General features: G+C 38.4%; 3 protein-coding genes across 4 annotated transcripts in view; 2 read left to right on the forward strand and 1 right to left on the reverse strand.

The window, feature by feature from the left end:
• ppp3r1a (protein phosphatase 3, regulatory subunit B, alpha a) overlaps positions 1 to 2,898 on the forward strand; it is a 49,761-nt gene extending 46,863 nt beyond the window's left edge. Inside the window, exon 6 of one of the 2 annotated variants that reach the window (XM_079843470.1) lies at positions 1 to 2,898. In XM_079843470.1, the coding sequence (XP_079699596.1) occupies positions 1 to 48 (48 nt within the window). In that variant the 3' untranslated portion in view covers positions 49 to 2,898. The other variant, XM_079843469.1, reaches the window with a different exon arrangement.
• Positions 2,188 to 24,076, reverse strand: pno1 (partner of NOB1 homolog). The gene is made up of 7 exons (XM_079843468.1): positions 23,545 to 24,076; positions 20,549 to 20,698; positions 16,327 to 16,410; positions 10,373 to 10,433; positions 10,180 to 10,297; positions 8,005 to 8,075; positions 2,188 to 3,084 (listed from the first exon to the last, which is right to left on the reverse strand). Exons 1-7 carry the CDS (start codon positions 23,740 to 23,742, stop codon positions 3,017 to 3,019), a joined length of 750 nt encoding a protein of 249 aa, XP_079699594.1. The 5' UTR covers positions 23,743 to 24,076; the 3' UTR covers positions 2,188 to 3,016.
• The window catches only part of dnaaf10 (dynein axonemal assembly factor 10), an 11,112-nt gene continuing 7,591 nt past the window's right edge, over positions 24,028 to 27,548 (forward strand). Inside the window, exons 1-4 of the mRNA XM_079843467.1 lie at positions 24,028 to 24,300; positions 26,500 to 26,600; positions 26,703 to 26,833; positions 26,928 to 27,029. Coding sequence (XP_079699593.1) covers positions 24,115 to 24,300; positions 26,500 to 26,600; positions 26,703 to 26,833; positions 26,928 to 27,029 — 520 coding nt within the window. The 5' untranslated portion in view covers positions 24,028 to 24,114. The remainder of the gene's footprint in view (positions 24,301 to 26,499; positions 26,601 to 26,702; positions 26,834 to 26,927; positions 27,030 to 27,548) is intronic.

Genomic DNA, 27,548 nt, shown 5'->3' on the forward strand with positions numbered 1-27,548 from the left:
GTTGTCGGAGGTCTGGATATACACAAGAAGATGGTCGTGGATGTGTGAGTCCGCCTCCACTCTCCACCAGATCCGCTTTCCTCTCCATCTCTGACGATCTGCTCAAGATATCCAGCAAATGCTCTCTGTGTATTTCAATGGAAGTATTTAAGCCACTTTTGTCAAATAGAAGCCTTGTCAAGCCAACGTGTGAGTGTTATTGACCTCCGATCTGCTCAATAACCTGGTGTAGCACTTCATGGGCTTATGGACACTGAAAGAGCATGTCAGTTAAAGAGGAAAGAGCATTGGCTTGTCCATATTTATTTAGGTTTTTTAATGCTTCTTTGTTTTGTTAATATTTATTTCATTTCATCTTTTTTTTTTTTAAGTAAATAAGTATACGTAGGGTATGACGTGCCAAGCAGAACATACAGAACAAACATACAATCGAAAGCTTGTTCCGTTGCATGACGTAAAGATGCAATGTTTGCTTTTTTTCCTGTTACGCTTTGTGATATACTCTATTTCTATCATTCTAGCATTTTGGATTTTAGCATCTAACCATGTTTAATACCTGTTTTTGTATTAATCGTGATATAATGTTTCTGTATAAATGTTTTATATTGTTGGAAAGTGCATCTTCATGTCTGAATCGTTGAGACAGTCCAGCGGAAAGTTACAGAGAAACAAAATAAGATTTGGTTTACTTCAATAACGCTTCATGTGAAACATAACAGACACTCCCAGCATACGGTGGTCACAGTATTTGGACACTAAAGTCACAATAATGAATGTCTGAATGTCACTGGATATCAAAGCAAGATTCATCTGATCTTCCTTCAGCATTAACTTCATATTAATAAGACATAATTATATGTGAAATTCAGAAACCCTTGTTATTAGCGAAACCTGTGGCCGTTACGTGAACTGCAGCCACTGCTCGTGCTCGTGCACACGCTGAGTGACGGTTAGAATACGTAAATATATGTCGGCTTTCCTCTCAATAACAAAATAAACACAACAAAATGACAGCTGTGAGAAAACATTAGTATAGAAATCATCTGCTCATAGTGATGTGGATATGTTTACACCAGCTCTGCTGTTCACCGGAATCACGTCAGATGAGGTAAATAACGGTTATGATAGCCAGATCTAGTCTCAAAATTATGTTTAATCAAACTATGTGAGACTATCGTTTGGATTAACCCCTTTTCTTTGCATGACATTTGACATTACAGTACAGAATGGCTCTTTTGGCATTATTTTGAACATTGTAAGCATCGTTTCAGGAAGAGATGCTCGTCTCGGGAGCGCGAGTAACCGTCATATTTTGAATTTCGCGGCAAAAACGTCCCGAGTCCTTCACAAATCAGGCTTTCATAGGGGACTTTCTAAAACGCGTAACGTGTCTTAATGTAGTTACTAAGACTAAAACACAGTAAACATCCTACTAATAAAAGCACACTATGTACAGAAAAGCAGATGAGCCCAGAATATGAACATACAGCGTTTAATTACACCCATGGAAAATGCTTAACGTGGCTTAATGTACTAAAACAATGACTTTAAAAGACCAAACTCGGTAAACAGAACTTATAAAGCATACTATGTACAGAAAAGTTGGTGTTTGCAGATTTTGATCATTTAATATCACTTGTAGGCTTCATTAAAGGTGCAGTGTGTAATATTTATGAGGAGCTATTGACAGAAATGCAATATAATATACATAACTAAGTTTTCAGTAGTGTATAAGACCTTACATAATGAACCGTTATGTTTTTGAGGCATTTCTATCCACACAAACTGCGGGTCCCTTACAGTGAAGCCGCCATTTTGTGCCGTCATGTTTCTACGGTAGCCCAAAACAGACAAACTTCTTTATAGAGTGCTAGCTACTCTCAGACCACCACATCTTTGTCCTGTGATGGCCACCGTAGCTTCTCTATGTAATCCACGTTATTTAAACGTGGCTCGTCTTCTATGGTGTACATAGTATGCTTTATAGGTACACTGTGAAAAATAATGTTCACGATTTGTTAATCACAACTTGTATTAATTTCAATTCACTCAATTTTAAGGCAACCAGGTTACTTACTTTAAGTTAAACCAGCGATCATTTTTGAGTATATAAAGCCACGTTAAGCGTTTTAAAAGGTCCCTTCAGTAGAAGAACATGGTTCTACTAATATTTGACAACCAAAGTTTGCACATTTAAACAGTTTAATGATGTAAAACCGTAACAATCCTATGACGTTTTGACCTTCATATAGCGTGGCCGAAGTGTCCAGTGCTTTCCGGGACTGCTGTGTATCTGCTAATCTCGAACACACGGATGATTTTCATGTCCATCTTTTGTATACTCACATGTACACGCAGCAGGAGATACCCTTGTGCTTTGGTAAACATATGTATTACACTTAAAGTATCTAAAATTGGTGTATTTTCGACAAGACTTCGGCTTAAAATCTAAATTTAATGTCCTCAACATCGTTTACATGCATGACGGGAGCAGCTCAACCAAAATTCATCACTGGTCTATTTACTCCGATTAGCGATCTTTGACCGTAATGTCACCGCAACTACTTCCTTTCTGCATGTTTATCAGCTTCACCAACTCTAACGGTTTACATCTACATCAGACGAACCATGAACGCACATGTTGCCAAAGTAGACACATTTCATCCAATCACGTTCAGGTCATTTGTTTTGTAAATACACATCTTCGCTCAAATCACGCTTTAAGAAAATTGAATTTTTTTCCGCAACTTTTGCTGAATGGAATGGGATTCTCATACACATGAAGGCACAATAAACACGTCAGTTATGGGATGTCTATTCTGCATGCTGCATCAAATTAACTTCTATGGGATATATGGACTACTTGATACTGTATGAAACAATAAACAGTTAAACGTGACTCGTTGATGGTGTGTTTATTCTCTGAAGGAGTTGGTCCAGTGGGGCTGGAGATCGTTCATAGATGTGTTCAGGCACTAACAGTGAATCAGTGTTTCTGGGTCGGTTCTGAAGGAGGTTAAAACCTCTCAGCGGAGCGGCTCGCCACGGCTCGAATGTTGCCGTATACCTTTGATGGTGGACTTCCTGTAAAAGAAAAACAAATGTAACATCAGAATTATTTCCTGGTTTTTTTTAGATGCATAAATTAAAGTGCCCCTATTAGGGCTTTTTTTGGATATGACCTTTCGTGTAGTGTAAAAGGTCTGCAAAGCGACAAAGATCAGGTAAACTGAGTTGTCGTCTCCCAAAAGAAAGAAGCAATTCCGGGGCCAGTTGCATAAACTTAGCCATTATGTTTAGACTGTGTCTTAAGAACTAATTTGACACACTAGTAATTAGTCAAGAGGTAATCAGTCTAACTTTTCTGATTCATATTAGACAAATCTAACTTTAAATGTAACAGACTTTAAAAAGTTAAGAACAACCGGCCCCTGAACTGAAAGGAGTCATCGGTAATTCCATCTCACTTCCTGTTAAATCTACATAGGTTTGTAACTAATTTGCATAATGCCCGTCTGTGGTGTTGATTGGCTGAACAGCATCTCTTTGCCCCGCCATCACGCACTGTAGTTGTAAAAAATTTGCATAATGCCCACCTCAGGTCTTGATTGGCTGAACAGTGTCTCTTAGCCACACCCCCACACACTGTAACTGTACCTAATTTGCATAATGTCCGCCTCTGGTCTTGATTGGCTGAACAGCGTCTCTTAGCCCCGCCCTCACACACTGTAGTTGTAACTAATTTGCATAATGCCCGCCTCTGGTCTTGATTGGCTGAACGGTGTCTATTAGCCACGCCCCCACACACTGTAACTGTACCTAATTTGCATAATGTCCGCCTCTGGTCTTGATTGGCTGAACAGCGTCTCTTAGCCCCGCCCTCACACACTGTAGTTGTAACTAATTTGCATAATGCCCGCCTCTGGTCTTGATTGGCTGAACGGTGTCTATTAGCCCCGCCCTCAAACACTGTAGTTGTAACTAATTTGCATAATGCCCACCTCAGGTCTTGATTGGCTGAACATCGTCTCTTAGCCCCACCCCCACACTGTAACTAGGGCTGTGCAATTAATCGAATTTCGATTTCGATTTCGATTTTGCCTCCCAACGATCACCAAAATAGTACAATCGAGAAAAAACGATTATTTTGCCTTGCGTTCTGAATGAAACGCGCATGCGCTCATCCGCCCCTCCCGAAGCCACAATCTCTCTCAGATCGGGAGTCTCGTGTGCATATCATCCGCTGGAATTTAAAAACTCTGCGCGAGTAAAGATGGCAGAAGAAGGGCAGTTACAGCAGCGTTTGGTGAGCAAAAAAGGCAAAACCAACTCCGTTGTCTGGGAACAGTTTGGCTTCGAGGAATCAGACGACGAGCAAAAACATGTTACGTGCAAGATTTGCTACATGGTAGTGTCTGCAACGCAAGAGAACACCACGAATTTGTTTAACCACTTGAAAATTAAACACAGTGACCTATGACAATCTAATATAGAAACAAAAACTGACGAGAGCAGGGGTGCCGTGTAAACGTCCTTTTTTCCCCCTCATATTTTTCAAATAATTCTCTCTTTGTAAACTTTGTTCAATGCATGCGAGTGCTGTCGTATGTTCGAATATGACCAGTCGTTTTCCCCGTCATCACCCGGGTTTAGTGCCAGAAGACGCAAATGAGAAGCCGCGCGCTGTGAGAAAATTTATCTGTATCTGATAATGTATCATCCGAGAGCGCGCACACGTCTCTCAGCGCGCAAATATTGAGTTCTCTTTCAAGTCTTGCTCTTGAACGGACAAACTCACACAAAACGTATGTCAACATGTCCATCTTGATGAGTATCTTAGCAGACATAGTCTGTATATGCCTTAAGTGAACTTTATACAGTCGAGAAAGACGACGCATATCCGATCCGGATTGAATAGCTTTTGTAAGTTTAATAGGATTAATCTTTAATTTATGCACTCAAATATGCAATGTTATTTTACATTTGATTTCTGTACCTGAAAACTAATGTTAGACGTACCTGAAAAGCATATCTAGCCGAACCATATTGTTTATCTTATTTATTTGTGATTATCATTTTTACGTGAATACTTTTATACTTTGATTTGAATATATGTTATATTATTTATTTTAATAGTTCAAAAAGTACAACAAATGTTACAATTTCAATTGAATTGTTGAAAGGTGTATTTTTAATAAATACAACACATTCCCAAAGTCATGTGAAATAATCGTGTTACATAATCGTGATTTCAATATTGACCAAAATAATCGTGATTATGATTTTTTCCATAATCGAGCAGCCCTAACTGTAACTGTACCTAATTTGCATAATGTCCGCCTCTGGTCTTGATTGGCTGAACAGCGTCTCGTAGCCCCGCCCTCAGGCACTGTAGTTGTAACTTATTTGCATAATGCCCATCTGTGGTCTTGATTGGCTGAACAGCGTCTCGTAGCCCCGCCCTCACTCACTGTAACTGTACCTAATTTGCATAATGTCCGCCTCTGGTCTTGATTGGCTGAACAGCGTCTCTTAGCCCCGCCCTCACACACTGTAGTTGTAACTAATTTGCATAATCAAGGTTCTTGCAGGTTTCAGAAAGTCAAATTTAAGACCTTTTTAAGACATTTTAAGACCATAAAGATTGAAATTTAAGACCGATACGACGCATTACCAGAATTATTTAAATCAAAGAAATAATAAAAAAAGCAATGACATTAGAAACCCTCCACAGCCAACAACGTGCCAAATGCCCAAAACCGTAGGCCCAAAATGAAAATAGGCTAAAACAAACTTGCCCTCAAATAAAATAGATTACAAAACAGCATATTAATATCCTAATAGAGATTGAACAGGGGATGCTCTAGGGAGACAGGAGAAACTAGGGATGCACGATTTGGGGAAGATATCTAATTGCGATTATTCTGGTTATTTTTTTTTTACAAATGAAAAGTGTATGCATATAACATTTTATATATTAATGTTTATATATTAACGAGACTAATAATAATGATTATATTCAATAAATACATATATTTAACAAAATTAGAAATATTACTATTACAATAACATTTTAATTATTAAAAAATTAAAAATAGAGTATTTAAGAATAAATATAACAATATAATAATAATACTAATAAAATAACATTTATATTTTACAAAAAAAAACCCTGCTGGGTTACCTGTTAATATGCAGGTCTAAAGATGTATTGTAAAAAATAAAATAAAAAAAAATAAGAAATTCTGTGCTTTTTATCTGTGATATAAATTTCTTAAAGTCTATGCATTTAATATGAAATATGAGCCTCTTTTGCATCCACTGCGGGGGAAAAACTGTACATTGGAGAAAAAACATATGGGTTGTCATATAAATTTATTTAGAGAGAAGTATTATTTTTCATATTTGTTACCCAAACTTTCATTCATACTGGAAGCCAGAGGGCGCCCTCGAGCAGAAACTCCACATTTCCCTCAGAGAAGTCATCCTTAGCCCTAATGTGAAGCTAGCGATGTAGGATAAACTGAAGATAGAAACGCTTTGACTGATGAAACGAAGACAATAAACACGACTGCATCAAGATCTGGTGTATTTGAGTTCTTCAAGCCTTCACTATTGTCATAATCATAAGGTATGCAGTGCTGATTGAGTGCAGACTTTATCACTGTTTAGAATAATAGAAAACAATGCATGTCTGCCTCATTCTGTCCAGAAAAATACAACGTTATTAAATGTAGACGTATTTTGCGGGCAGGTAATTGCATTTATCACGGGATTTGTAGTTTTATCACCGAGTACGTGCACCAACACCCCCAGAAAGAACTACAACACCCCCAGAAAGAACTACAACACCCCCAGAAAGAACTACAACACCCCCAGAAAGAACTACAACACCCCCAGAAAGAACTACAACACCCCGAACGAACGCTCTGAGGGCGGAGCAGCAAACACTCTAGAGCTCCGCTTTCGCCATTCGATACTTTTTTGCTACAGTGTAACGTTAATAACTTTCTGCAGCCAGCATTTCTGGAAATGAACGAGGAGAACACTTTTTTTAAGACCTAACTAAATTAAATTTAAGACCTCGGGTGAAAATCTGGCCGTTTTTAAGACATTTTAAGGCCTTAAATTTAAAATGTTTAATTTTAGACATTTTAAGACTTTTTAAGACCCCGCGGGAACCCTGATAATGTCCGCCTCTGGTTGTGATTGACTGAACAGAGGAGAGGAAGTGGCGACTGTGGCATAATAAAAGTCCCGCTGCTCGCGAGGTGTGTGTTGCGTTCATCTTATGAACAATCGCTCCAGCGGTTCCTCAGCTCCACAACACTCGCTCCTGCTTCTGCTTCACTACAGTAACGTTAATAATCACATCAACAACATGATTTCTGCCCCATTCTGAGCTGAAGACCACATGTCCTGAGATTGGGACGGGCCGTCATCAAACTACGCCTTTGTTTTGAACAGGCGACCTCTAGTGGACGGAAAACGTACACCTTTAAGACATAACCAACTATGTTTACGATGATACTTGACAAGCCAGACAATTTGACAATTGTGTGTGAATATGTCCTTGCAAGCTCAGGAAGATGTGAAAGAGTATTTGCGCGCTGTGAGATGCTGCGATCTCTTTCTCGTCTATATGCGCTTGAATATTTAAATTGGCAAGGCTTAAAAATGCAGCAAGATGCAGATGTCTTTCACATTGGCCCCGGGCCATCAGGAAGTCCTTATTGTCGAGTCCTGTATATTCATCCTCTTGTTCAGTGTGTTTGTGTGTTTTGGCTCTTTTGCTGTTGTCGCTGAAATCACTGAAATCATTTGGCGGAGTGATATGGAGCTGTAATGCGGTCAAAACCAGCTGGAACTACTTTAGCCGTGTGTTTCCCTGGAAGTAACCGCACACCTTAGAACGTTCATCAGCCAATCAGATTCAAGCATTCAACAGCCCCGTAGTATAAAATTTCACATCAGTGGCACTTTAAGCATTTCATTTTCACTCACCGAGAATGAGGTTGCATATCGCCGTCCGGGCCATTTTGATATTCTGGAAAGACCCCAATATATGAACCTTCCTGTAAAGAAAAACAAACATTCAAAATCAACTCTGTATTCATTTATAAAGTCTTCAGGATATTATATATATATATATATATATATATATATATATGGCAAACTGTCAAACCTGCTTTTGATATGAAAGTCTAAGCTTTTAAAATTTAATACGAAATTCAAACAATAAATAGCGTTTTGCCGCTAATGTGGCATAACAGTTAAAGCCAGAGGCGTTGAAAAACAAGCTTCTAAACAACCCTGTCAATGCATTTTAATGGCTTAACCCTTAATCGTCCCTCAAGTAGGGTTTACGTTTGAGTCCCTTGGGGTCAGATAGACCCCAAACTTTTACAGAGCGATTGCATAAGGAAATATAATTTTTTTACATGGAAAACTATATCATTTTTTTTATTTACTTCTCAACTATACATTTATGCTGTGTTTTTGTGGGTATTTGGTAGTTTTTTACCTATTTACTGCACAAATACTTAACTATGTCATAAATTGGCTCATTAAAAATTATTTTTTAATGAAAAAATCACTTGAATGATGATCTTAAATAAATATAAATAGTTTTTGGACATTGCTCTATGTGTTAGGGATAGAATACTGCCATCTGTAGGTTTGTGGAAAAACTTTAGGAATTATAGTTAAAGAGAGAGAGAGTGCAATGAGCACATTATCCACTAGAGGTCCAGAGGGAAGTTATGCAGAAATTAAGCCTTTCATCTTTCTTTTATTTGGCCTTTTCCCTCTCTTTCTCATGATTGTTCCATGTTGCATTTGTGCTCTAGTATTTGTCCTTCATTTATGTATGGAATTTTTTCAGATTTATGCCAGTTTTGTTGATTTTATTTGCCAGTTTCTATAAAAATACTCTCTGTTGCAGTCACACGTGTGAGTTTGTGTGTGTGTGTGCGTGTGTATGAGACAGAAAGTCCGTTCCACTTTGTGTTTATGCTCTAGGACCAGACCTTGATATAAATGTGGACATTTTCAGATTTATACTGGATTTAGTAAAAAAAAAATTGACAAAAAAAGTTAAAAAAAATTATTTTTTACACTTTCCCATTCATTTTCAATGTGGGGTCAATCTGACCCCGAGGGACTTAAACGGTAATTTTTTTTTTACACACCTTTAGAACAACCAAATCAAGCCCAGATTTGTTGTGCATGTTTAGATAGATTATTTAGGAAAAGTCACTGAGTCTCATGCCCCTGAGATGAAGGGAACACTTTTAAAAAATGGAGGAAAAGTCCAGTGGGGTCAGCTGGAGCCCAAGGGCCGATTAAGGGTTAAGCGGACACACAACACTTTCACTATACAGGTGTTCGCAGCAATTTTTATTACGTCAACCATATTTACAGGATCATTTTATTATGGAGAGTGATGAAGATCAACATTGTTAACATTAATGTTATTCTTGTATTTAGCCTTCATTGCTTACTAATTGGTCACCATACACCTTAACTATTGTTCAGTTAAATAAATGTTCTATATTTTAGTTTAATAATATTTATTTAATATTTCGAGGATATCTTTTGGTACTAAATAGGCCTACTATTAATTATTATGGTCCATTAATGACCACTTAAAATATTTTGTATTATTTATATTACAATTAGTGCAGTAATCAAGGTTAAAATAGAGAATTCCAATGCAAAGAGGCAAATTAGAGTCATTTTGTGTATGGAAAAATAATAATGTTCATTTGTAATGCCATGGTTTACCCACTATAGGTGCCTTTATGGCTCTTTAATAAATATACATGTATCTAGTCTAGTTGCTCAAAAAAGTATTGCAGATCATAACTTCTTACTTATTTGTAGGTTTTGCATTTGAATACATATTTAGACATGATTAAACACTAGATTTCTTTAAATGTGAAATTTTAAAACGTTAATAACTTACATCCTAATATTTTTAGTGATACTTGCACACACAAGTGAATATTAATGAATGCGAGTGCATATAATTTAACCCAAGAAAAGTTTAAAACAGCTAAAAAGACAAACTTATTTTTCCTTATATGTACAGTAGGATATATATACATACGAATTGATACTGAATCAAGATCGAAATCAATATTTGTGCCAAGCAATGTCATATTTCCGTCCACTCACGTGTCTGCGAGCACAATCCTGGTTTTTGTCACGTTCTCAATGGTAAACTTAGTTTTTCCTCCTTTTCCTGCTATCCTGCCGACGGCTCTGGATAAATGATCTCCTTTCAGAGGTTTAACTGCAAAAACACACACAAGTCAGCGTCTGAGACACTAAAAAATACACAATAAAACGTCTCAGGTTAATGACTTACCATCTGTGACATCGAATGTTTCCAGAAACAGCTCATCTAATCTGATCAGTGCGAGCGCGTCCTGTGGATGGACACACGATAACCCGTCACATCATTACAGCCCACAATCCTTCACTAAGAACAGTGAGGCTGGCTGATCATATCAAAGGAGCTCGATTTTAATATAGTCTTCAAGTGTCGTCAATAAGGTTGGGTACCTGAAATGTGGTACTTTTGGGATGTTTACATCAATAACTGTAAAGAACCTGTAAGTGTTATTGACATTATGCCAGAGCTGCCCTGCTCTCTGTCTGCCATCGTCTGTGATGTTTGATTACTGTTATATTTACTAGTAAATAGTAGGCTAATAGCTACTTAATTCATAAAAACAACCATATTTTTTCTTTTTAATTTCATTTCTATGAAAAGATTTCCCACAAATTAGGTGTTATGTATTTTCTGGTAATCAAATGAAGACATAAGACATTAATTTAATTTATCTTTTAATTTAATTAAACTTTTTTGTCAAATAAAGTGAGCTTTATACTGTTGAAATTAAAACATGAAGACATTTTTATTAAGGGTTTTCTTTAATAAATTAAAATGTACGTTTTGATAATTTATCATCATTACATTAGTGTTAGTATTATTATTACATTGAGACGTATCTAAATTCTACTGTACAACAGTAATTTATTTGTCAAGTTAGCCGAACTTTTTATTTTGCCGTGAATTTGAGTTTCTGTGTGTTTATGATATGATGCCGGTCGTTTTTCTCAAATGAAACGGTAAAATGCTCATAAAGTGACTCAGTGGCTCTGGAGATGACGTTCATGTCCTCATATGAGAGGCAGAGATGGAAACATGCGGCCATCACGCGCGATTCTGAGCGAGAGTGTGTGAGGTAAACCCACAGACTGTAAACCGCGCCTCTACACATTCATTCGCACAGAGACACGCAGGATTCGTATTTTATAAATAGTCTTTTTGCGGTTTAATATTCACAGACACTCGTCTATATCACCAGATGCGTTCTCTGATACTGAAATTTGGTACCGATTGATTTAATGTGAATCGGTACTCGGTAGTACCGACGTAATTCAGTCGGTACCCTTAAAAGTACTGAGTTCGGTACCTAACCCTAGTCGTCAATAATAATAAAATAAAAAAATATTTGTTTTAAATAATAATATTATATATATTTTTTTTTTTTAAGGATGCAACAATACAGTTAGTCCACGGTTCAATACATACCTCGGGTTTTTAACCACGGTTTTCGGTTCGGTTCTGATGGCTTGTCACATACATTTTTTGTTATTCTATTCTTAGGTATTCTATTCTAATAGTAGTAGTACTATTTACTACTATAGCTCAGCCTTTAACACCATAGTTCCCATTAAGCTAACACACAAACTCCTGGATCTAGGCCTGAATTCTTCTCTCTGCCTCTGGATTGAAGATTTCCTCACTGGCAGACCCCAGGCGGTGAGAGTAGGCCAGTTCACCTCCACCTCCATCACCCTGAGTGTTGGAGCTCCACAGGGCTGTGTGCTGAGTCCCCTGCTCTACTCTCTCTACACCCATGACTGTTTGTCCACACACAGCTCCACCTCGATCATCAAGTTTGCTGATGATACTGTTGTCCTGGGTCTCATCTCCAACAACAATGAGACGGCATACTTGGACGAAGTGGAGCAACTGACATCATGGTGCCAGGACAACTGTCTCTCTCTGAATGTTAACAAGACCAAAGAACTGATTGTGGACTTCAGGAAGAGACAGCATCGGTCATACTCCCCTCTCATGATCAGCGGGACACCGGTAGAGAGAGTGAGCAGCTTCAAATACCTGGGTGTGAACATCTCCGAGGATCTGACCTGGACTACACACATCCAGACACAGGTGAAAAAAGCCAGGCAAAGACTGTACCACCTGCGCCAGCTGAGGAAATTCAGGGTTTCACCAGCCATCCTGAAAACTTTCTATCGAGGGGCGATAGAAAGTGTCCTGACTCAGTGCATCACAGCGTGGTACGGGAACAGCACCAGTCATGATGGCAAAGCCCTGCAAAGAGTGGTGCGCTTATCCGAGCGCATCTCAGGCTCAGCTCTCCCGTCTCTGCAGGACATCTACACCAAACGCTGCAGAGGTAGAGCTACCAAAATCATCAGAGACATAAATCACCCTGCAAACTCTCACTTCACCCTGCTGCCATCTGGTAAGCGCTTCCGTAGCCTGATGGCAAAGACTGAAAGACTCAGGAGGAGTTTCTTCCCCCAGGCCATCAGACTCCTGAACTCAGTCACGTGACTTCACTTCACCCCCGCACACGCATAAGCATACGGTTTTTTAACATTAACATCCACATACTGCAATTGCACTGCACTTTACGTTCCTATTGTTACTGCGTAACAACCTGTAATAAACCTTGCACATTATACTTCTTTATATATACATATTATATATTTTATGCTAACCACTTATTTTTAAGTCTACAGTTTATCTCACTTATCATATCCACATATTTTTTATATTTTTATTTTTATCTTATTTCCTATTTTTATCTTTTACTTGATTTATTTATAATTCTACTTATGTTAATACTTTTTATTCTAATTTTATTCTATTTCTATTTTAATTTCTTGTAACTGTTATTTGCACTGTCCATGGAGCGGACCTGTTTACATTTCACTGCCAGTTGTATATTGTGTATATAACTGTGTATGTGACAAATAAAACTCTTGAATCTTGAATCTTGAATCTTGAGGCGACAGAAACAGCAAGAGGTTAAGGAGAAAAACTTTTTTTTTATTGCATTGCTTTTTCTTTATTTTACTTAAAAGAATTGAAAAACCTACCTTAAACTTAAAACTTTACTTAAAAAAAAACTGTGTATTGTATAATATAAAAAATCTATTTATATAATATATATATATATTTTCTCTTTGTCTTTTGTTGTTGTATTAACATTAAAGGGATAGTTCGTTCAAAAATGAATATTCTGTCATCGAGAAATTAATACAGGTTGGGAACAATATTAGAGTAAATAATAACAATTTTAGAGGTGAACTGTCCCTTTAAGGATTGCGTGTTCACTACTGCACTCTTGTTAATGTAAGACCTGCACGCATCTAATATACAGACACATGCGATTTTACTTTCACTTTAGACATAACCAACTGTGTTTATGTTAACCTTGTGTGTATTTGACAGTATTAGCACAGTAAGACAACTATTTAGTCCAGTATTCATGTGTTTGACAGGCGTTTAGTGCGCGCGCTCGGAAAAGCGCATGTTAAAACTAGGGATGCACCGAATCCAGATTTTTGGGGTTCGGCCGAATACCGAATCCACTGGTTAAGATTCGGCCGAATCCGAAACCGAATACCGAATCCTACTCCCGTCCGCAGTCCATTATCACAGTAAACACATTAATGAAGTTAACAACGTCCACAGCAGTGTAGGGATGCTATTGACCAGTTTTGGTCAAGTTTACTAAAGGAAACATTGTCGTGTATGTTCTTCTCGCCGCTATTTCATGATGGTTTATAGAAAAATTACCCCGAGTCGTCCTCTGTCGTTTCAAAGAACAACCCAACGGAGAGCAGGAGGCGCGCGCTAGGGTTGTGCCGACATCAAGATGGAGCGCCACCATCGTGATGCCACGCCCCCGTTGCGAGTCTGCGACACACACTAATCCACTTCTATAGTATTAGTTAAACTAAAAACTTAGCAGGAATTGCTCTGTAAATTAAATTGAGAATGTAACTAATGCATATGCGATTTTAAATACTGTAGTCTATGCCAGATAGCCTATATAGCCTACATTTTGAAATCATTTGAGGCTGAAACATCCATAAGCATGCGTGTTTATTTTAGCACTTCCGTCAGTGAAACAACACAGCCTATAAAACAAAAACGATTTTCAGTAAATAATGGTAACCTCAAGAATATATGAAAATTAAATATTAGTTAGAAAAATATTTGATTCATACTATTTCCCTGCAAAGATGCGTCATAGACTACCGCTCTGCGCTTTGAGAGGAATGGGACACTGAATATAGCCTACACCTTCTCGAATATCTTCGTCTTCATATGTTCTACTGATGTTGCAAAGCAACACTTGCTGTAAAAGGTCTGAAGAGCGGATTTTATCTTCCACAGGGTCAAGACATTTAGGCAATGTGATTATTCACTGCCAGAGAAAACGAAACTAAAATCACCGGCGTGTGTGTGAAATGCGTTATTCAAATAAACCAAACTTGACGCGCCTTAACAAGTTTAATAACAAGAACAAACTGTGTTAAATAAAATTTGAAGTAAAAAGGTATTCGTCCTACAGTGTTTTTTATACTTTCCCACAGTAAAGGATGTGAATAGTTATAATAGACTTAATTATGAGCAAACGAAAGGAACAAACGTTTATAATCCCCTGCGAATGGTTGCGACGCGAGTGAAGAGTTGGGAAAAGCAACGAGATGTCCATGTCCATTGGGATAAAATGGACTAGGCCTATTGTTAAAATTCACGGAAAATCGAGTGACCAGATCCAGATAGCAAAACAGAATGAAAAAGTGCTCTCTGACCATTATTTCCTTTCTATGCTAAACAAAGCTTTGTGCTTGGTTATATTCACGTGAAACAGCATTCACATACAAAACACTGGGTTAGTAAAATAACGAAGTTATTTTTTTTTTAAAGTAGAAAATAGTATTTATGTAAAGAGATATAGCCTATTAAAATAAAAAGAGCTCAACTCTTAAGTGGAAGGAACCTATCACGTGCAACCTAGCGGATGAATCATTAATAAAAATAACGAAATTATGGTTTTAAGAGAATAGTATGATAGGCTATGTAAAGATATATAGTATATTATCTACCTATTTACCTAATTCCGGCTCTTCAAAGCTAACGGATTCAGTGTATTTTCGTTTTGTCATCTTAATTTGGTAATTATTTAAGTAGCCTATATATATTTTATTAATTTTATTTATATTTTATCTGATCTATAGGCTGTTTGCACGGTAAAATAAAATACTTTTTGGCTGCTGTCTGTAGATTCCTTCATGCACAAATCGTATTCTCTCGGATGTTTCATATGCAAATGTTTTAACAGGCTGTTGTTTAGGGTCCTTGTCATCACGAGACAAATCGGCATTGCAAATTGAACGCGTAGCTCAACTTGAATCGCCTTCTTTCGACTTAAAGTATACTGCCACGTTTTCTGTTCATGAGTTCCATTTTCACTTTCAACAGCGGCGTCATTAAGTTCGACCAGCGGGGCGCGCATAGTGCAAGCCTAGGGTTCGGGTTCGGTGGAAATAAATTCTGAGGTTCGGCAGAAACCGAACCCAGTCAAAAAGCCCAATATTCGGCCGAATCCGAACCCGAACCCTGGATTCGGTGCATCCCTAGTTAAAACCCCGCGCAAATGAACCGGCAAGGCTTTTAAACGCATACAAATAATGAACTTTGGTGATTGTGAATAACTCTAGTGTCCCGTGAGGATCACTATCACTAACCTGTGATGTGAATGTATGTCGTTGTTCAATATTGGGATGGAGGCAAATTATAGAATTTGTAAAAAAATAATTAATTCAACACAAAACCAAAAAAAACGCAATTCACAAGCGGGTATTGAACCGTGAATGCCTTACCGAACGGTTCAATATTATATTGAGAATTGTGGCATCCCTAATATATACATATACATATATACATTCTGAGAGACTACAAAAAAAGATGAATGAGCATTAATAATTGATTCATTAAAGAGTCATTTTGACCTGATCACTGAATCAAACTTACAAACTCTAACAATCATCCTGCAACTGAGAATTAAACCTGAGATATAAAAAAAAATATCCAAAGTCAGGGAAACATAATGGCCAAATGAAGGGCAAAAATGTTTTTTTTAATATCACTATAATTGTGATTAGAATACACCATGAATAAGGAATGAGCCACACACTCACCTCCACCTGAAAGCCTAAAACAAACGCCTTGACGAAATCTGCCGCTCTGGTCAGAGCACTGATGTCCTGAGTTTCTTTACATGTCTGCAAAACAAGAGACGTTTATTACTGTTATTTTCCAAGCATTATTCTGACATCACTTAAAGTGACAGTTCACACTAAAATCATCAGGTCATCATTTACCCTCCCTGGTGTTGTTGTAGGGCTGGGCGATATATCGCATGACATTAGCCACGTTTACATGCGCACTTTTTTGTCATTCTGATTAAAATCATTCCGATTGAAAGATTCGGTGGACTGTTTACATGAGACGTTATCTAAAACGATCTGGTGTTTACATGTGCTGACTTTCAGTCGGGATCATTTTGATCAGCTTGAATGTTCCCCGTTGAAATGGCAACTCTCAACGGCCACCAGAACTTATACAGTTTTATAAAAGCTATTCATTATTTGTCGTAAGTGTAAGAATCACCTCAGAATTTTTTTTTTTTTTTTCTGTCAGGCGCAGTTGAACAAACGCTGTCAAGTAGGACAAACGCTGTCAAGATGAGATGCTGTAGCCAGGCTATGTCTGTGTCATTATTCCAACATCATGTTAATAACATGTTACGAAATAAAAAGTTTAATACCTCAGAAAAATGACCTTTCCTCTCTTGTCAACCTGGTGTGAGCGCGGCGCGCGCTCTTCAGTTGTGGAGGCGCGCGCTGTATATCACGTCACCGAAAGACGTACACTCAAAGTAATCGGATCGAATCGTTTACATGGTGGAATTTTTCATTTGATCGGTTCATGAAAAGGTTTATCCCACCCCTCTCAAACCGATTACAATTTCATTCGGTTTGGCCATTTTTATTCCGTTTGAGGTGTTTATATGGAGCATTTTCATTCGGATTGGACTTTTAAACCGATTACAGTGCTCCATGTAAACGCACCTATTGTTAGGCGCATCTTGTCAGTAAAGCCGGTTCCTTGATTAGTAGTAAATCGCCATCACCTGCTTTCAGATGGAGCAGCATTTACTACACAGAGCCGTAGTTCACTGACAAGCTGAGCCATATCGCATTAATATCGCAGGCGATACGTCCGTCATAATTAATGCGATATGGCTCAGCTTGTCAGTGAACTACGGCTCTGTGCAGTAAATGCCGCTCCATCTGAAAGCAGGTGATGGCGATTTACTACTAATCAAGGAACCGGCTTTACTGACGAGATGCGCCTAACAATGTCGTGTGATATATCGCCCAGCCCTACGTTGTTGCACTTCTTTCTTTTATGGACACAAAAGGTGTTTATTTAATGTCCCGCTCCAAAAAGATCCAAAAGAGAAAGAAGGCCAACAAGACCAGGGGCCTGTACCATGAAGCCGGTTTAGCTGCTAGCCAGATATGTTTAAGCTTAGTTTGTGCCAATCCTGGGTTTTAGGTGCCATTAAAGTGGTTTGGCTTTTAGCCGTGTTCATCTCCATAGTAACTTACTCTCCAGGGCAGGTTATGTTCAGGATAAGAGATTGAAATTGGACCAATCAGCTGTGAGCAAAGTGACACGCCTCTGATGCAATAAAGTCACTCCCCCTGTTTCTATCCAAATTAAAGGTCACTATAGCAAATGGTTTTTAAAAGACTAACGCGTCTGGCTTTTAACAATGCTTATTTATAATAATAATAATACTTTTGAATGATTTAGACAGGGCTCGACATTAACGCTTGTCCGGGACAAGTGGATTTTTTGAAGGGGCAAGTGAAAGAGAATTTTACTTGCCCGATTGACAAGTGTCCTGATAAAACGTCATTAACAAAAAATAACTAGGGAATCACCCAAATGCAAGAATGATTCTGCATTCCTTACGGTAAGTGGCGATTGACAGTGGATGATAATATATAATGTATAATGAACTGACGATAACTAACGTTGCACTGTTGACGCTCGCGCAGCCTCTCGAGGAGAAATCGAGACAAATGTGCGACGCTCACACAGAGAAACTCTGTTAACACACTGCCGTAAACATGTAGAAATGTGGAGTTTATTTATTTTTATAACATGATACAGTTGCAGCGTCACATTAGCAAGAGTGCTGTTTTCCTGAATAACATCACGACTGAAAACATGACACTGATTTCATTTGACAGCTCCATAAACAAATATTAAAGGGTAACTAACCCCTGCTCAGAGCTTAACTCCACCCACTGGCAATTTTCAAAAAATGCTGGAAAAGTGGGCAGAGCCCGGCGGACACAGAGGGGACGAACCGAGGGCGGGACTGAGCGGAGGGCGTGCACCTGAGACCCACAGTGACGGATTGACTGACAGCTGTCAGACTCGCGAGTCGCAAAGATGGAGAATGACTGGAGTGACGCCAGCTTTGCAACAGAGCGGTCATTTCTCCTACCTTCACCTGAAGTGGAGGAGGGTGGATTGTCTGTAACAGACACAAACCCGGAGCCTTATCAATGCGAGCCGCTGCTCAAACTGCGTTAACTCCCGATGCCGACGATGCTAGTGAAGCAGCCGCGCAAGAGAACCGACCTAATCTATCTGCGTCCGCGGCAACCACTTGCGTGACAGGGTTTGAAAGCGCGTCTCATGTATGAAAATTATCTGTACACATGACGGGCGGCAATAATATCGCAAGAAAAGCCTGACGTGTACTGACAACTGCATTATTTAACCGTATTTTCTTCAATACAATGTTAAAGCAAGTGTCAAGTGAGTTTCATTCATGTTTACTTCATGTAATATGACAGTTCATACTGGAGTGAAGTCGTTCTCATCATGTGATGGGGGAAACATTTCTGAGGGCGTGGTGAGCTCGTGCCAGGGGCGCGGATAGTGAGCCGTTGGAGGTGCCATCCTACGTCACGATGTACCACAACATCCAATAGGAAAATTCAACTGCAGTAGCCACCGTTCAACCTTAAGAGGGCAGCACTTTGGCGGTTTTACACCATATTTTATAGAATTAAAACACTTTATACTCAAATGTCAAAACATTTACTTGAATCAATGAACAGCATTAATAAAGCCCCATTATTACAGATCATTAACTAAAAAAAGTTGGTTTAGGGTTTAGTTACCCTTTAACATTAAGTCACTTACATTTTAGATGCAATATTGAGTGTTTTTGTTCTATTTCAGCAGCGAAAATAGTTCCAAAAGATCACAGCAGAACGCGTGTCACAGCATCAGTGTGTGTTAGTGAATGATTCAGCGTTTGAATGAATCGGTTGAATCAAAGATTCAATGAACTATTCGTAAACGACAGCCTCATTCTTGAATGAATCAGCATTTGAACGAATCGACTCAATGACTCGCTCATTCAGACGGTCACAGCGCCACCTACTGGTGCTTTAGTTTCATCTTTCCAACATTTATTATTTGTATATTCAAAAAATATTTAAAACAATCTCATAACATTATTTAATGCAGTTGTAATTTTTCAGTGTAAATTATTTAATTTGACTGGTAACAGCCAGTGTCGTCTTCTAATTTAATTTATTGATCAAATTTAAGAATATTTTTTTACTCAGACAAGTGGATGACAGATTTACTTGTCCGAAGGACAAGCACATGAACATGCTTAATGTCGAGCCCTGATTTAGATATCATTTATGTAATTATACCCTTATATATTTTAGTTAATCAATCATTAATAGGCACTTAGTTAAAATTGATATTAATAGCCTATATAAAGGACAAATAAGCTTTAAAATCAATAAAGCTATAAAAATGACTACATGTGATCTTAAATGTTCAATTCTCTCTATATATCAACTAAACTAACTTCATAACTTTTACTTGCATTGACGTATAATATATTTCTTTAAGTTATCCTCTTTCATAGACATCTCTTTTCTTCCTGTCTATGTTTAAATTCTTAATATTTTTCAATCATGTAATATTCTGCAGAAGAGAGAAATGAATCTCAGTTGATCCACAGCGTGTGATTGGCTGTTCACTGCTGATGTCACAGATCCTAAACTCTGGATCAAAGTCTGAGTTGATAGAGAAAGCTGATGATCAGCATCATGGGACCAACAAAGAATAAGATTGATTTGGTTTTGTCAACTCAAAACTAATCCTGTAATCCTGAGTTTGTTAAACTACCATCATGGTACAGGCCCCAGGGTGAGTAAACATGACTTCAGTTTCATTTTGAAGTGAACTAAACCTCAAGGTGACAGCTTCTCAATAAACACATGACCGAAGTGTGTTGTCATCACTCACTTTAATCTCCACGTGTCTGGTTTTGAGGTTGAAGCGCACTTGAAGCAGCAGGTTTTCTACGATGGGGCTGTATATTTTCATCCAGTTCTCTTTGAGGGGTGTGTAACGGTGAGCAGGAACAGACACTTTCCTCATCTCATCTGTGCCTCCCTGAAACACACAACAGCTCACTTCAGATTGAGGAAACATTTCTGACATCATAATTAAAGGGTTAGTTCACCCAAAAATGAAAATTCTGTCATTAATTCCTCACCCTCATGTGGTTTGACACCCGTCAGACCTCCGTTCATCTTCAGACACAAATGAAGATATTTTAGTGTAAAGCTGATGCTGAGAAAGGCTTCAGATAGGCCTCCATTGGCATTCAGTACATTTACACTCACAAGACCCAAAAAAGGCACTAAAAACGTCGTTACAAAGTCCATCTCACAACAGTGACTCTACAATAATTTTACGATGCGACGACAATAGTTTTTGTGCGCAAAAAAAAATCAAAATAACACCTTTATCCAGCTTGTTCTTGTCTTCCGTGTGTGTCTCCACGACGCATGCGTGAGAATATGACGCAGATCCGGCGTTCGGGAATCCATGAAATGCTCACTTAAGCCCATTTTGAGAACTACGCCGAGACCTAAAGCACGATCAATGTAGAATTCAACAGCTTAGATACGCGCGTCTTCCTCTGCTTGTGAACAAATCTCTTCTGGGTCATGTGTCCGAGCGCCGGATCTGCATCATATTCTCGCGCATGCGTCGTGGAGACACACACGGAAGACAAGAAGAGGTTGAATAAAGTTGTTGTTTAGATTTTTTTTGCACACAAAAACTATTGTCGTCGCATCGTAAAATGATTGTAGAGCCACTGTGGTGAGATGGACTTTGTAACGATGTTTTTAGTGCCTTTTATGGGTCTTGTGAGTGTAAATGTACTGAATGCCAATGGAGGCCTATCTGAAGCCTTTCTCAGCATCAGCTTTACACTAAAATATCTTCATTTGTGTCTGAAGATGAACGGAGGTCTGACGGGTGTCGAACCACATGAGGCTGAGGAATTAATGACAGAATTTACATTTATGGGTGAACTAACCCTTTAAGACATAAATAGTCAAAATTGTGACAGTCAATTCTTCCCTCGCACTTTGTAACAAATCCTTCCCTAGCCCTAAAATTACACTTCTTTTTTTTTTTGTCTAGAAAGCTTATTTTATTTGGGAAATATTTTTTTATGCAATTTGCATTTTTATTTTTTTTTTACCTTTAAACTACTAGGTCAAATTATCAAATAAATAGTCATTTAAGCACATTCTTTCAACTTCAATTCAAACAATGTCATGCATAACCCTTTTAATTCAGCTCAGAATCTCTCACATTGGGTGTCTTTGTCGACCTCTTGTGAAAACATATTATAAAGATGATATATCATGACTCTTATGCTGCGTTTACACCAAACGTGAATAGAGCGCCAGGAGCGAGTGATTTCAATGTTAAGTCAATGGGAAGGCGTGTTGACGCGCGTCTGGAGGTCCTGCGGCGCGAGGGACGAGATTCCGCCTTATTCGCGCACCCAGTTCACGTGAATTACGCAAATTGAGCATCTTGCGCGATAGATGAAAAAATTTGAACTTTGTGTAGCGGTCAATGAAGGGACAGAACTGGCTTATATTTCATTAAAACTATCTTCATTTGTGTTTTGAAGATGAATGAAACTCTTATGGGTTTGGAAATTATGACAGTTGAAATTGTGGCATTTAAAAAGTGTAATCGTCAAATCATAAAGTCATCATTTTGACCTTTTCTCTCAAAATTATGACTGACCGATTCAAACAGACTTGTAAAGGAGGGTCATTCTATGTCAAATTGACCAAATTTCAAAAACTTCCTTGCCTCAAATATTTGATTTTGTTCATATTTTTTCTGAAGAAAGACAAACATAAATAGCAATGAAAGCCAAAATATTAAATGTAATGTCCGTATATTGACAGAGTATTCCACAATTTTGTCGGGCGGGTCAAAATGGAAATTTGGAGCCAAATTACAGGTGTGTAAAAATGACTTTAGAAAGATGGCAGCATCATTATATTATTTTCACACAGAGATTGGTCGATCTATTAGTGAAATCTGTTGACTTTATCAATCTGTGTTGCATTATACGCCAACGCTGACCGTTCAAAAATGGGAAAAAAGGCACTTCTTGTGGCTTTTTGCACCATGTTCGCAAGCCTGTAACTCAATAAATATTAAAGATATCATAATATCCTCTTAGATTCTGGTTTTTAATAAACATTTCTTTTGGTATATCCATTTTAAAGACCTCCCAAATATACGTGAATCCCAAAGCAGCTCTATGTTCAATTTGTTGAATTTTACACATTTTTTACACACCAAATGTGGGGGGTTTGTGGCAAATGTTTGCATTGCCTGTAACTCAAGAAGTATTAAAGATATCTTAATATCCTCTTAGATTCTGGTTCTAATAAACATTTATTTTGGTATCTCCATTTTAAAGACGCTATATAGTTAAATCCCAGAGATATGGAGATCTTAATGCGGCTCCAGCAGTAAATTGGTCAATTGTACACATTTCTAGTGGTCAAAATTTTTCAAAGCTAATACTGATTGTTTTTTAAGAAAAATGTCTTTAAAAAAAACAATAATTTGGCTCCAAATATGAGGTGAAAAGGTGTCATTTTGACCCCCCTTTACAAAATGGTGGATTACTCAGTCAATATACATCTGTGACATTTAATATTTCGGCTTTATTCGTTATTTATGTATTTCTTTCACCAGAAACAAATGGTCAAAATTACACTTTTAGCCGGGGAGTTGATTTGACACGGAATGATTCAGGAATCACTTCATCAAAAAGAATCGACTCAAAAGAACCGTTCGCTCACCGATCAAATACAGATATATCGCGTTACAATTCCGAGCGTTTGGAGTCGTTCCCGAGTATATATTATATACTTCCGATGTGTATCGTCTATATGTCTCAGTACCTTGAGTTGGTCTCCGGATATGGCCGGGAATTGCGGTCTCTTGGCCGCGACCGAGTCGTCCGTCTGCATGTTGACTCCCGCCGCGTCCCGCGTGCGCTTACGGCTCCGCTTCGACGTCACTTTCTCAAACGCGCCTGCGTTCCCGTCGCAGTCCATAATAGCGGTTCCCTCCGCTGTCGTGTTCGCTACCGATTCCATCGCGAAATGTGTTTTAATAAATACAGCTCAACCGAGATGTTTACCACGAACATGTGGCGTTTGCCATCTTACTCAAAGGACCTCATTGCTGCCCGAGCAGTGCCATATCACACTGATTATTGCAGTAATCATACTGTAGTTTCCATGTTAGCTGTTTTTTTTTGTTTAGCTGTTAAACATTAAATAATCAAGTATTATAGACTGTTCGTTTTATGAAGATTTTCCGTTTATTTTGATCAGGCGTATACGTAGGTCAGCTATGTGTTGGTGTGGGAGGGTCCTTAAACGCTCTGTACAAGCAACACCACTGACATCGCGTGTATTCCGCTCAAACTGACAGCGTTCCCGTGTTTAATAAAGCGCAGAAACATCATGTCATCCGCCCTGGAGAAGCCACAGATCATCGCGCACATCCAGAAGAGCCTGAACTACACGGTGTTCGAGAGCCGATGGATTCCCTGCAGCGCGAAGTTTGTTTGCATGGGAAACTTCGCCAGAGGAACCGGAGTGATGCAGATCTACGAGATCCAGCACGGCGAGCTGCAGCTGGTCAGAGAGGTCGGAGCCGTTTAACTTCACTTTACAACTAACGTTAACGAGACCGATAAACGTTCACTAGCGAGGGTAGACGAGCGGCTTTCTGGAAAACTCGGTTGTCATGGCAACAACATGACGCGGTTTGTTGTTTAAACCGTCGCGATGCATAACGATAAACTTTTAGATGTACTCTACTAAACTACTTTTATTTATTTTTTTTTGTAAAAATTATATATTTTATACTATAAGATCAAAGCCACACAAAAAAATTGAGGATCCTGTGAATTGTTGATACCAAAAATAGACAAACACGCCCCGTTTTAATTTATTCGATGCACAAATTAATACATTAGTTATGATATCACTTCTATCGCAAATGTATGTGTTTAGAAACAGATCTGTTTAAATAAAAGCAGTGAATAAAATGTGTATAATTAGCATTTCCATGTCCAACTTCAAAAACCGTTTTTCACAGAATTAATTTTGAGTGTTTAAAGGGATAGTTCGCCCCAAAAATGAAATGATCCCATAGTTTACTTGCCCTCAAGCCATCCTAGGAGACATTCATATAATGGCAGTGAATGGGGGGTGAGATTTTGAAGCCAGAAGGTCAGTCGTTATGTGTCGGGTCAGAGGTCACTCTTCCGCTTGCGAATAGTCGTTACCTGAAGCCAGTGATTATAGTTTATAAAGTTATAAATATGGATATTTTTGTCCCGAGGGCCTTTATTAACCCCCTGGAGCTGTATGGATTACTGTTATGATGGATGGATGCACTTTTATTGGCACCCGTCATTCACTGCCATTATAAAGCTGGGAAGAGCCAGGATATTTATTAATGTACTTTAGCATGAACAAACCCCCCCCTCACTGCCAAAGGTCCAGAATTTAAGTCAGTTTTTTGTAATAAACAGGTGTTATTTTAAGTAAAGACGGCCAATAATTCGATTCCGGACCTCTGTATTTTTCTGATGTGTAGGCTTTACTGTAAATGTTGTGAAATAATTGCCTAATAATAACATTTTGTTATTACAAGAAAAGATGTTGTTTAAACGACATAGCAAAACGAGTTGTCCCCAACACTTTTCAAAGCAAAGTTACGCCACAGCCTGTTTGTCATCTGCGCATGAAACTTCACACCAATAAATCATCAGAAATATGACTGACTTTACGTTCATCTTAATGCCTGCTAGTTGTCCGTGGATTGGCCTATATTTTGCCGTTGGAAGAGGAAACGTCTTTAGACATAGAAAATCGATTTTACAATCGATTCAATGATGTCTCCAAAATCGAGAGACAGGGAAATCTGCAAAAACACAAATTCTCTGAATATTTGTGTGTACAATCTACAAATCTACAATCTTCACTGCTGTGTACAAAAAGTGCCCCGCAGTAAATGAGTGACACTCTAAAACATCAAGAGTGTGATATTGACACATCCACTCACACACACACACACTTATATACACACACACACACACACACACCTATGAAAAACTGAACCGATTAACCATTTAGAATTTTTAAAAATCACTGCTTCATCAGAATGATATGAAACGTGGTGACTTTTCTAGCATTATGTTTGTAAACACACAAAAAAATGGGGTCATGATTCGAGCATGCTAATTGGTCGTAAAAAAAATATTCCCACTTGTGATCTTCGGTCAAAAATGACCACCATAGGAAATGAATGGGAAATCTGCAAAATCACAGAAAAAAATCTATATTTCTAACAAAACAAAAAAAGTCTTTAAGATTTTTTAAATATATATATATAAAAAAAAAAAATTTTAAATGTGTCCAAAAGAGAACTAGTGAATTCTCAAGCCTCTCCATTGAGACCTCTAGTGGTTACACACATGGTTGCAGGATTTCTTAAATAATTCCAAAAGAGGGGCTAATCTGCCTTCTATTTTAACCTGAAATACTGCAATAATAAAAACAAATTTTTTGTATAATTTTCAATGGCAAAAATAGACCATAATTATTGCATAAATATTAAAAAATACCATCAAATCATCTCAAAATACAAAATTAAAAAGAAAAAATATTATTGAAGAAAAATAAATTGCATTGGTTTTACTGGGGTGGAGGAAGTAATTTTTTGGTGTCCGGTCACTTATGAAACCAATGCAACCCCTAAACGAAGAGCACCAGAGGGTTAATATAAAGTGGTATGCGTTTATGAAAGTGTGTGTGTGTGTGTGTGTGTGTGTCCAGATAGAAAAGGCCAAGCCGATCAAATGTGGGACGTTTGGAGCCACATCTCTCCAGCAGAGGCATCTGGCCACAGGAGACTTCGACGGCAACCTCAATGTTTGGTAGGAGAACGTTTGGTTGTTTTGCGGTTGTGTCATTGGCATGTCCAGCATCCAGGCTGAGGCCAGTAATGTGCAATGTAATAATGAAAGCTTGTTTTGCAGGAATCTGGAAGCACCCGACTGCCCGGTGTACTCCGTCAAAGCACACAAGGAGATCATAAACGGCATCGATGGCGTGGGCGGCCTGGGCATCGGGGACGGGGCTCCTGAGATCGTCACTGGCAGCAGAGATGGTCACTATTGCGTGGGGAACTCACCTTATTGTACTTAGAACTCGGACTTCATATGTTTTATGAATTTTTTTGTGTTTTTATTTTTTATGAATAGGTACAGTCAAGGTGTGGGACTCCCGGCAGAAAGACACACCGGTGGTAAACATGGAGCCGATGGAGGGAGAAACCAAGAGGGACTGCTGGACTGTAGCTTTCGGTGGGTATTTCCATTAAAACTTGGGAATAAAGGCCAGTTCACTCCGAGGACTATAACTATAACGAAATCATTCTAAAATCGTTCTAAATGTTAAAGGGTTAGTTCACCCAAAAATGAAAATTCTGTCATTAATTACTTCGTTCGACACCCGTTCGACACCCGTCAGACCTCCGTTCATCTTCAGACACAAATGAAGATATTTTAGTGTAAATCTGATGCTCTGAAAGGCCTCCATTGGCTCAATGCACTTTACACTCTCAAGACCCTTAAAAGACACTAAAGACTAAAGTTACAAAGTCCATCTCACTACAGCGGCTCTACAATAACTTTATGAATCGGCGAGAATAGTTTTTGTGCGCAAAAAAACCCTAAATAACGACTTATATAGTGATGACGATTTCAAAACACAGCCTCATGAAGCTTCGAAGCGTTATGAATCAGTGAGTCGATTCATGATTCGCATCGCGTGTCAAACCGCCAAACTGCTGAAATTTGGCGATCCAAACTGCTGAATCGACT

This window comes from Gobio gobio, assembly GCF_949357685.1.
Source record: "Gobio gobio genome assembly, chromosome: 18".
In the NCBI taxonomy this organism is placed as follows: Eukaryota; Metazoa; Chordata; class Actinopteri; order Cypriniformes; family Gobionidae; genus Gobio; species Gobio gobio.

Bases quoted from the DNA above. Each gene is read 5' to 3' on its own strand.
- pno1 (XM_079843468.1), bottom strand. From the start codon at position 23,742: ATGGAATCGGTAGCGAACACGACAGCGGAGGGAACCGCTATTATGGAC. The intron at 20,699-23,544 runs GTACTGAGACAT...TGTGTGTTTCAG, and splicing joins TATCCGGAGACCAACTCAAG to GGAGGCACAGATGAGATGAG. The intron at 10,298-10,372 runs GTAAGTCATTAA...GTGTTTTTGCAG, and splicing joins AACATTCGATGTCACAGATG to TTAAACCTCTGAAAGGAGAT.